Source organism: Anguilla rostrata, chromosome 8 (assembly GCF_018555375.3).
Source record: "Anguilla rostrata isolate EN2019 chromosome 8, ASM1855537v3, whole genome shotgun sequence".
NCBI lineage: Eukaryota > Metazoa > Chordata > Actinopteri > Anguilliformes > Anguillidae > Anguilla > Anguilla rostrata.
Window position 1 is genome coordinate 52,452,682 of NC_057940.1, and position 11,785 is coordinate 52,464,466.

Genomic DNA, 11,785 nt, shown 5'->3' on the forward strand with positions numbered 1-11,785 from the left:
CGTCTGAGTGGCCATCCCACCATGCAAAAAGAAATGTACGGGCGATTTAGGCTGCTGTTGCTGGAAGCAGCACACTGGTGTTGTAAATTAGTCATCACCAAACGTCCAGTCACACTCGAAAAGTGCTTGATGCTATTATTCAGCCCAATGCAACACTATTTTTAACAACTTTGCAGTGGCCGATGTGTTGGTGTGAATGGACAGTACAAAAACCACAGGCACTGGTTACAGAGGGTGTGTTATTAGCATCTGCTAAATGTCAGATGGGGAGAATTATTGAGCGTGGCACTGGAGCATTTGTGATGACTCATTTTAAACAACCCATGCACTGCCCCTAACAGGCAGTAGCCTAAATGCCAGTACATGTCTTTGATGGGGGGTGTTTGATTTAATTACAAAGTGTTTGATTTAATTCCATTAAATCAAACACTTTGTATTTGAAAATTCTGTATTATCAACTAACTTTAAAAATATTGCATGGGTACAAATAAAATGGGAAGTAGCTTATCATGACGTCTGAGTTTGCCATCCCCCCCATGCAAAGACATGTACGGGCATTTAGGCTGCTGTTTGCTGGAAGCAGCACACTGGTTGTTTAAAATTAGTCATCACAAACGCTCCAGTGCCACACTCGATAAAGTGCGATGCTATTTCAGCCAATGCAACACCTTTTTAACAACTTTGCAGTTGGCAGCTTTGTTTTGTGTGAATTCGACAGTACAAAAACCACAGGCACTGGTCTACAGAGGTGTGTAAAAAAAGGTGATATGGAAAGATGAGTCATCCTTCACCATATTCTCGTTAAGTGGGTGAGTGCACATGTGGCACTGAATGATTGACTCCTACAGTGAGGGGGTCTGGTGGCTCTGTTATGCTGTGGGAGGCATGATTTGGATCCACTTGTCCCCTTAGAGAGAAGGGCCACTGCAAATTAATGCAAAGCTATTCTGAGTTGATCTCCTTTATCCTATCATTTCTATCCTGACGGGAGTGGTGTCTTCCAGGACGACAATGCCCCCATACACTGGACACGAGGGGTCGCTGAATGGTTTGATGACTATTAAAATGATCTAAATCACATGCTATGGCCTTCGCAGTCACCAGATCTCAACCCAGATGAACACCTGTGGGAAATTTAGGGGCCAACCTGTTAGACGGCACTCTCCACAACCAACACCAAATATTGATTTGATTTAGATTTTTCTTCTGTTCACTCACTTTGCTTTTTGTTAGTTGATAAAAATAAACTATTAACATTTCTATTTTTGAAAGCATTCTTACTTTACAGCATTTTTTCACACCTGCCTATAACTTTTGCACAGTACTGTATATATATATATATATATATATATATATATATATATATATATATATATATAGCCCTGCGATAGATTGGGTGTATTTCGGCCTCTCACCCAATGCATGCTGGGATAGGTTCCAGCACCCCCCGCGACCCTGCTCAGGATAAGCGGGTATAGATAACGGATGGATGGATGGATATATATATAAAAGGCATGGCGGTTCAGTGGGTAGCACTGGTTGTATAAACACTGGTCTTGTATGTGGTCTGGAAAGCAATGGATAGGACATTCTTTACCACTAAAGGAAAATGAATCATGTGCCTTTCCATTAGCCTTTTCCACAGTACACAGGTACTACAGTCTTTTCTGTTTGCGCACTGAAATGAGTGAAGCCAAGAGAGAAAGTAACCCATGAGCCTTTCCCTCTCCAAGATCCACCCAGTGTACGTTAAGAACTTAAGTTTATAAATGTACAGTATTTTTGTTAAATTAAGTTTGGCGTATGTGTGCTTGTTCGTGTGCGTTCAGCCACAAGTCTGCGGTTTCAGACTGACCTGCTAGCCTCTGCTCCACAGATGACAGCGAGATGGAGAGTTCCCTGTTCTCCTCCTCCAGGGCATCCGATCGGTTGCTTTTCTGAACGTCTGTGGCAGGAAGGCAGATTTAAGAAATGGTGGAAATTTGAATTAGAAGATTTATATTTACCGTTGTTTGGCTCCAAAACTTAATGTTGTAGTCTCATGAAACTTAAATTGTGTGATACCATCTGTAATGAGAATTATTATTATTATTATTATTATTATTATTATTATTGTTGTTGTTGTTTTTGTTAAGTATTATAGTAGTGGCTCAGAGGAGGGTTACTCTGGTAAGAAGGTGACTAGAGGGAAGCTGGTGACACTCACACAGGGTCCCCAGAGCAGTAAGACCACCCAGCAGAGCAAAGCAGAGTACAGCTAGCAGGGCCAGGCTGCACCTGCAGGGGGCACCACCGTTCCCAGCTGCAGAAAGAGGAGAGGAGTGTGTGTGTTCTGTACACAACAGACAGGAGGTATGACTTAATCACAGTGTGATATCATTAACAACTGCCAGAGTTAAGTTTACTCTCGGCATTACAGCCAGTAAACATGACTTTTATATCAATGTTACACCAGGTCTATCTATCTATCTATCTATCTATCTCCATGTTTCTGTCTGTTTAGTCTCGAGATCAGTCATTCTCTGATACAATTTTGCACATTGGTAGGCAGAACCATGAACAGGGGAGTTTATTAGAGGATGCAAACTGGTAGCTGGAAGATGGTGTGCATTTGGAAAGTGGAAAAAGGTGTTTTTATGGCAAGCCATTTAAGGTTTTATTCAACTTGTTTTTTATATCATGAATGACATTAGTTATTAGTTATAATAGGTATTTTTGAAATCAAGTATTACATTTGAACTAATTAAAATTGAAATTCTTGATACCAGCAATTGAATTTTAACTGGTTAAAATTATCCATCCATCCATCCATCCATCCATCCATCTATCCATTTTCTATACCTGCTTATCCTGGGCAGGGTTACAGGGGTGCTGGAGCCTATCCCAGTGTGCATTGAGCGAGAGGCAGGTATACACCCTGGACAGGACGTCAATCTATCGCAGGACACACACACACCATTCACCCACACACTCATACCTATGGGCAATTTAGAGCCTCATTTAGTCTGCCTGCATGTCTTTGGACCGTGTGAGCCGGGGAGGAAACCCCAGTGCCCAGAGGAAACTCATGCGGACACGGGGAGAACTCCACACAGACAGGCCCAGACCGGGACTTCTTGCTGTGAGGCAACAGTGCTACCCACTGCATCACCGTACCGTCCTTGTTAAAATTAGTATTCTTGATATCAAGAATTCAATTTCAACTAGTTAAAATTAGAATTCTTGATATCAGCAACTGAATTTGAACACTCATGATATGGCTAATTGCCCATTCAGACCATGCCGCAACAAAGTGAGAAAACGCTTAAGAACACCATGCGTCTGCTACTTTTCCAGCCTCGTCTGTTTCCATCGGTCAAAAAGTCTTGAAGGTTATACATCTGCAACGTTTCCGCTGGTGAGGTTTTGCCGTGTCCTTGCCGCCACACCGTAATAAAAAAAGATTAATTAAAATAAAATAAAAAATTATAAAATAAAAAATTATATATACTGTATATAGCCTATATATTAAAATCATAAATTAAAAATGTCAAACCTTCTGAATATTTCTGACTAAATGCGCTTTCAAAACCATACTGTCGCGTCCACATATTTATTTTAAAAAAGAGCCTAGGCCGCGCGCTCCGTGCTTGCTCCTTTCTGAGGTGGTCGGAAAACTTGCAGCGCGCGAAGGTCGAACTGTCTGTCAAAGCGTCACATTTTTTTTCTTCAGCGACCGAAAGACAACGAAAAGGTAGGTAGCGACGCTTCAAATATTACCAGAATACCATTATGTTAACCAGTGTTTGAATTGGACCAAAATACGTGCCGGTACCTACACCTCAAAATACATACTGTTTAAAATAAATGAATGTTGGTAATCAAAAGAAGAGTCGGTACTCATATACAAGTCCCGACAGCTCCTGCCCATCTCAAGCACTGGCGTTAACTATCATTCAGTGATGACAACTGGCGGATCCTTACTCTGTTCGGACAAGTAAAAAATAAATGTGATACATATGTAATGTTATCTGAAAATAAACAGTGTTTGTTTGAGCCGAAGCGGAACCTGTTCCAGTTGCGCTACGTTACGTGCCTACCCTTTTTTATTTTTATCTAGAGCTGCTGTTATAATGGTACAATACATCTGATTAAAATGGTGACCTGGAGAAACCCGTCCGATATCGCGGCCGCAAATTGTTGGCAAATCGCCAAAACAGCGCGCATTTAAAAAAAAAAAAAAAAAATTTGTGCATTTAAAACGTTTGAGTGATTCAACTACTTCCATTTCCATACTACAACATGGTGATTTTTTCACCATGAAAATGAAAGGGAAAGTGTTTATTTTTAAGGCTTTGTGAATGTAGTGCGCTAGCAAAACTGAGAGTTAGGCTACAGTTGCTACAGCCGACAAAGAGGGCTGCATTCTAATGACGATTATGATTATAACGAGAGGAGCAGTCTCACAAGCTGCTGCAGTTTCCAGAAATGAATACAGATAACACTAGCTAATAAAAAATACATTAATCAAGCATCTAAGTTAGTCAGGACATTTTTGTATCATGCTTCTCAGTAGAATTAGAATGTAACAGAACAGAATCCTTAAAGCCATTTTTCTCACTTTTTCCTTTTTTTTTGCATGGACAATGCATGTAAACTCTGTCATTGAGTGTGAGAGAGACAGAGAGAGAGGTCTTTGAATGTGGGCCCAACTCAAATTATATTGTTAAATAAAAAGATAAAACATTCTAACTAAGTACTGTTTTGTCATGGTAATTGAGTTAACTTAGCAGAAGAATGTCCCTTTTAAAGTGCAATATGTAACTTTTCTTGAGTATCAATTTTGGTTATTTAGTCCTCTATTCTTGAAGATAGAACTTCTAGATGGACAATGTGCTCTTTTAATTGTTCTCACCCCACCATAACTCAAAATACAGGACTATTTTGCTTCATTATTTACAAACAATACAAGGCTTAACAAACCTTTTATGGTTTTAAAGCACATCTAAAACTTTCGAACTGCTATTCCTTGTATCAAGAGCTCGTCAGAGCTAAAAGATAGATTTATATATTTTAAGAAACTTTTAAGAAGTCTCAAGAGGTTATGTTTTCATAGTCTTAAACCTTTTTCGCCTTTGCTACACCCCCGCCCCCCCCCCCCCCCCCCCCCCCCCTTCAGACACCCACCACCACGCCAACAGATCAATTCCACAGGAAACACTGCATCTGTCATAAAAATAACAGGTCTGCCTGCCCAAAACATTCTCCCATGAAATCATTACTGAAAATGCTTATTTTCAATGTGGTCCTCCATGGAAACGAATAAACTATTTTTTGAAAATGAAGAACAGCATCTGTCTCTCTGTAAACGTTGTAAATAAAGTGAACTAAGTGAGTTCTGATGCATATACTGAATATACTAACCGACAGGGCAGTTCTGTTTCTCTCCTGACTCCTGCTCAGCAGCATTGGCATGGATATCCTGATCTCCTGTGGAAGAAAGAGAGATTTTGAACCCTTCGAGTTGTAAGATCACAAATACGTGATTAGAACATTCTTAACTGAACATTCTAATGCTGCTGTAACAATTGCCACTGGTGATGGACAGCGATGAGATCTAGAACACTGATTTAACATTTCAAAAATATATTTCAGAAAACCGACTGCAGGTTTCATTTTCAGAGCAGCACAGCACAGTTTCTGAAACACATCTCACAACCACAATCCACCTACTCATGCTGTAGCCCTTCACAGTAAAGAACGCACATTTCCTGTGTTCGGCATCTGCGTGATAGAAGGAAGGTCAAACAGGGCAACACAAGGAAAGTGAATAACTGTGAAAGTGCGCTAAATATTAAATATAATACACGGTCCGTTAAATATAATACACTGTTACTTGACCATAAATAAAGGAAAGCTGATTAAAAAGTAATTACAGATAAGATGTGGAGAAGTTAGTATTCATTTTAGAGGGGTTCCCCTGGGTCATAAAATAAATGCTATACTCACAGTCCTGAACACCAGTAGGATACGCAGTACATAACATGACTGTGACAACTGAACTAATTTATGAAAATAGCAACACACTGACAGAAGTAGTATTTTAAAGAGTGATTGAGAGATTTTTTTCCAAGTGACCTACACTGTAAGACAATGGCATAAAATGACTGTTGAACAAGACTAAATCTTGCTGAAAGTATAAGTGCTTGCTGTTTAACATTTTGGGTTTGAACGCTACCTGCGTAAGCTCTGATTTCTGAGAGGAAAGGTACCCAGAACCAAGCCACAGGAGCGGACCAAGCACAGACAACAGCTATATTCCCTCAAAGAATTAGAGTAGAGCAGAAGAGAAAGTCTATGCTGTCGTTCCCTGCACTTGGAACTGTACTTCCCTGTAGGGTATTCAACACACTTGCTCCTGGTTTTGGTTATACACTTTGCTGTACGTCGCTCTGGATAAGCATGTCTGCCAAATGCCTGTAATGTAATGTAAAGAAAGGTCTCACCTTTGAAGAGACCTTGCCTCTCCTCCAGGTGAGAGAACACTATTTCTGCGTTGCTGTAGACATTGTCCATCTCACATACTCGGCAGGGAGACACTGAAGTGAGGTAAGGTGCCTGTTCTGAGCTGTGCTGAATGGGGTAAAAAACACTTGATTAACATGATGGAGTGTCTGCAAAAGCCAAACCCCCCGTGACTACAAACACAGAGGAAATGGTGGCATCTTCTAGCCAGTCAGAAAATTTGAAAAATAAACGAGGAAGCCACAGCTATAAATAGTCAGCGCTACTGGTACCTAATGGGAAGACCAAATGCAATCATTTGAGGACGTACAGTTTATATTGCAGTGGTCCACAAACTCATGCTGAAAAAAATACATTTTAGAGATTTTCACTGCCGTTAAACTCTGGATATTTATTTATTTTTTTATCACCCTGAGAAGAATGGGAGGGTTATACAGAATGTGTTTTCTCAGCTCTGTAGGTGACCTACCCTCTCAAGCTGAGTAATTCAGTCATTCCAGAGCAGGGCTGCCCTACCCTGCTGCTGGAGATCTACCGTCCTACAGGTTTTCATTTCAACCATAATTTTGCACACCAGGTTCTACTAATTAGCAGCTCAACAAGATCTGTGGCTCCTTGTTACTCAAATCACGACCCTCAAGGTCCAAGAACTGCTGGTTTTTACCTGGGAGCCAGGTGTGAAGACAATCTGGCCAATCAGTAGCACTAATTGTTCAGTTAATTATCAGGGGGAAAAGAAAACCAGGGCCGGATTTGGATTCGAGGGCCAGATTTAAGTATTAATGCTAGAGCTGTTACATTACATTACATTACAGGCATTTGGCAGACGCTCTTATCCAGAGCGACGTACAACAAAGTGTATAACCATAACCAGGAACAAGTATGACGAAACCCCTAGAGAGAAGTACCGGTCCAAGTACAGGGAACAACCGCATAGTTCAACTTGGACCCTGGTGGTTAAACTGATTAACACTAACAACGAGAACGGCAACAACGCAATCTATGGAAAAATAAAAAATAAAAATACAAGTAGTCGTTAAGACTGGCGCATCAACTAAGTCACCTATTAAACAGCTGCCTAGTTACACCCCTAAGTTTAGTCATTTACAGGGGGGTAAGGGAGGGATGGGGAGAGGTGCAGCCTGAAGAGGTGGGTCTTCAGTCGTCGTTTGAAATTGTTCACAGTCTCAGCTGTTCTGACCTCCACAGGGAGGTCATTCCACCATCGTGGGGCCAGAACAGACAGGAGACGTGTTCTGGAAGTGCAGGTGCGAAGAGGGGGAGGTGCTAGGCGTCCTGAGGTAGCAGAACGGAGGGATCTGGCTGGCATGTAGGGTTTGAAAATCTTGTGAAGGTATGCTGGGGCTGATCCCTTGACTGCCTGGTATGCTAGAACCAATGTTTTGAATTTGATGCGAGCTATAACAGGCAGCCAGTGGAGGTTAGTGAGCAGGGGAGTTACGTGGGAGTGTCTGGGGAGGTTGAAGACCAGACGAGCCGCAGCATTCTGGATGAGCTGCAGGGGTCTGGTGGCAGATGCCGGTAGTCCAGCCAGAAGAGAGTTGCAGTAGTCCAGGCGGGAGAGAACCATTGCTTGGACCAGGAGCTGGGTTGAGTAGGTGGTGAGAAAGGGGCGGATTCTGCGGATGTTGTATAGGAAAAATCTGCATGCCCGGGTTACTGCTGCAATGTTGTTGGAGAGGGACAGCCTGTTGTCCATCATCACTCCGAGATTCTTGGCGCAGGGTGATGATGTCACTACGGTGTCCCCTATGGAAATGGAAAAGTCGAGGATGGGAGAGGATAGAGCAGGAATAAAGATTAGCTCCGTCTTTCCCGGGTTGAGCTTCAGGTGGTGATTGTCCATCCAGCTCTGTATGTCCCTCAGGCAAGCGGAGATGCGGGCGGGGACCTGTGTGTCCGATGGGGAGAAGGAGAGAAAGAGTTGCGTGTCGTCGGCATAGGAATGATAGGACAAGCCATGGGCAGATATTACAGGGCCAAGGGATCTGGTGTACATGGAGAAGAGAAGGGGACCAAGGACTGAGCCCTGGGGAACTCCGGTGGTGAGGGGACGGGGTAGTGATACCTTACCCGCCCAGGCAACCTGGAAGGAGCGGTCAGAGAGGTAGGACCCAATCTAGTCAAGGACTGTGCCGCGGATCCCTGATGCTGCCAGGGAGGACAGGAGGGTAGAGTGGTCCACAGTGTCAAATGCAGCGGAGAGGTCTAGAAGAATCAGGACAGAGGAGAGGGAGGCTGCTCGTGCGGCATGGAGTGACTCACTGACCGAGAGGAGTGCAGTCTCAGTCGAGTGGCCAGGCCTGAAGCCAGACTGGTGGGGATCAAGCAGGTTGTTCTCAGAGAAGAAAGCAGAGAGCTGGTTAGATGCAGCACGTTCGAGTGTTTTGGATAGGAAAGGGAGGAGAGATACCGGGCGGTAGTTCTGAATGACTGAAGGATCTAGTGTGGGTTTCTTCAGCAGCGGGGTGATGTGGGCCTTCTTGAAGGATGAGGGGAAACATCCAGAAGATAGGGATGAGTTCACGAGGGAGGCGACAAAAGGGAGGATGTCTGGTGTGATTGTTTGAAGGAGAGATGAGGGGATAGGGTCGAGGGCGCAGGTGGTAGGGCGGTGGGTGAGCAGAAGCTGGGAGACTTCAGTGTCTGAGAGGAGAGAAAATGTGGAGAAACAGGGGGCGGAGGACGCAGAGGGGGCGGAGGACGCAGAGGGGGCAAAGGAGCTGTGGATGTCTGCAATCTTTTCGTCAAAGAATGCTGCAAAGTCATCTGCAGTGAAGGAAGACTGGGGTGGAGGAGGTGGCACGCTGAGGAGAGAAGAGAAAATAGAGAAAAGTTGACGAGGGTTAGAAATGGAGTTATGAATTTTGGTTTGGTAGAATTTTGCCTTAGCGGCAGTGACAGAAGAAGAGAACTCTTTCAGGAGAGACTGATAGGCTGAGAGGTCAGATGGGTCCCTGGATTTGGCCCACTTCCTCTCAGCAGCGCGGAGGGTGGCCCTGGAGGTGCGCAGGATGTCAGACATCCATGGACTGGGAGGGGATGAACGTGCTGGCCTAGGGACGAAGGGGCATAGGGAGTCGAGTGCTGAGGAGAGAGATGACGTCAGGGTGGAGGATGCAGAGTTAGTGGGGAGCTTGGAAAATGATTGAAGAGTGGGGAGGGAAGCAGTCACTCTGTGAGCAAGAGAAGAGGGTGATAGGGAGCGGAGGTTACGGCGGACAGTGACAGTGGGGATGGGAGGATGGGCCCTGTTGAATGAGGTGTGCTTTGTGAGGGCTAAAGTTAAAACCTGCAGGACAGTAGATCTCCCGGAGCAGGACTGGGTAGCGTCGTTCTATGTTTCTTTAGCAGATCCTGAGAATAATGAATGCACTGACACTAGAGGGTGCCAAACACTCACAGTCAGGCATTAAACAGATTCTGAGAATATTAAATACAGTGAACGCTAGAGGGCGCCAAACACTCACAGTGAAGTACCGCTGTGCTCATTTTCCCTGACCTTCTGAGGTCAGAGCAGAGAGCAAGTGGCAGAAAATCAGAATAAAGATAGACGCTCCCTCATTTCCTTCCACATTCAACCCATCTGACCTGGGGAGCCTGGAGGCCCTGCCATTTCAGGCAATGTTCTATTATTAAAGCTCTCAAATAACTGCTAAAGCAGCTTTTGTTTTTATACAAAACTACCCATTTAAGTTGGGTGGTTCTATTTGAAACCATGTTGTTGGGTGATCTCTGGATTCAGTGTAGTTTTCAGTCATTGTTGTCATAGATAATTACTTATTTAGTTCCTGCTGAACACGGCTTGTTTAGGCACATCTTTCGGCACCTTCTGTGCTGCCCAGCGCTGACGGGGTTAAAGTCGTTAACCTCTCCACTGACACGCACACATAGTCTGAGCCGGGCGTATGCGCCTGTGGGAATTAGCAACAGGCCCAAGAGCTCTGATTTAATCCAGATGGTCCCCTAGTACTTCTGGATTCTGGTCAAAGCACATATTTATAATTTATATTTGTGCAACACAAGTATTGTGTTATAAATGTTTCAGAACTTGAAGTGCTGTTATTATTCAGATTTATATAGCAACAGCACCCTCTTTTGGGAAAGTACAGCATGCACGCACACACACAAATATTATTATTATTATAATTATTATATAATGGAATATTCAATTAGTGACATTCAAATTTTTAAATTAATGAAAATCTTAGTGCATGGGATCCCTGGGGAAAGCTACTCTAACCATAAACACTGAATTTATGACCGCAAAGCCAGGAAAAAATAATAAACAGAGGCATAGAAAACACAGAACACTAGAGGGCGCCAGGCACTCGTCCCTTCAGCATGTAGGTGACCTACTCATTTATTTACACCTTTAGTTGTACATGACCCAAGAAGTCTGGACATACTCCAGTTTGGGACATATTTGACAATTTAAAAAACATACAGTAACTTTCATAAAGAAGCAAAATGATTTGTACGTAACTGCCAACATAAGACTATATGTTACGACCCCATGGGTCTAGGGGTGCATGGGGTATGTAACTGGATGTTAAAATAGCCGGGCGATGTTAAGGCTGTATAGATGGTAACAACAATAAATCAAACACAGACAAAAGCAGCAACTCGGTGCATGGGTGTTTTACTGTGATAACAAAACAAAAAGGTGCAACAAACTACTACCGGACATACAACATCCCAGACACACACTACCAGGGTCAACGGACGCTGGATGTTGCCAAAAGAACAGAAAAACAAGCTAGCTAAACCAGAGAGTAATTTAATCTAGTGTATCAAGTACACAAACAAAAGGCCTATCTACTCTAACTAGCAGACTGAAAACACAATTGGTTGGTAATCATCCCTAAGGACTAGTGGATCTATACACAACATAGCCTACGGGCATATGTACAGGAGCCCCCAGTCTTACCTGTCCCAAGCCTTGGAAGTGTACACAAAACAAGACAAGTTCAAATGAGTGATTAACATAGAGTCAAATACTACACAACACAGAGCAACAAGTCAGACATCCATTATTACAAACAATCACGGTTTATATAGCAGAGGTGGCGAGTTCTGATTGGTTGTCCAGAATTGATACGGAGGGTGGGGATTGGTGAAGGTGGGACTTGGTGGATGGTGATTTACAGGTGAAGGCAGGGAAGTCCACACAAAAGAAACACATGGCACGTAACACTATACCACAGGACACATCAGGGAGTCCACAGGTACATTTACAGCACTTAATTACTATGGATAT

General features: G+C 43.4%; 1 protein-coding gene across 19 annotated transcripts in view; it reads right to left on the reverse strand.

The window, feature by feature from the left end:
- The window catches only part of LOC135262000 (CD209 antigen-like), a 104,991-nt gene that overhangs the window by 80,317 nt on the left and 12,889 nt on the right, over positions 1-11,785 (reverse strand). For 2 of the 19 annotated variants that reach the window (XM_064348746.1, XM_064348742.1), the window contains exon 4: positions 1,856-1,945. The exons of 14 other annotated variants lie outside the window; for them this stretch is intronic. In XM_064348746.1, coding sequence (XP_064204816.1) covers positions 1,856-1,945 — 90 coding nt within the window. Of the gene's footprint in view, positions 1-1,855; positions 1,946-2,206; positions 2,333-5,403; positions 5,470-11,785 lie in introns of all 19 variants that reach the window. 3 more of the 19 variants (XM_064348743.1, XM_064348747.1, XM_064348745.1) reach the window with 3 other exon arrangements.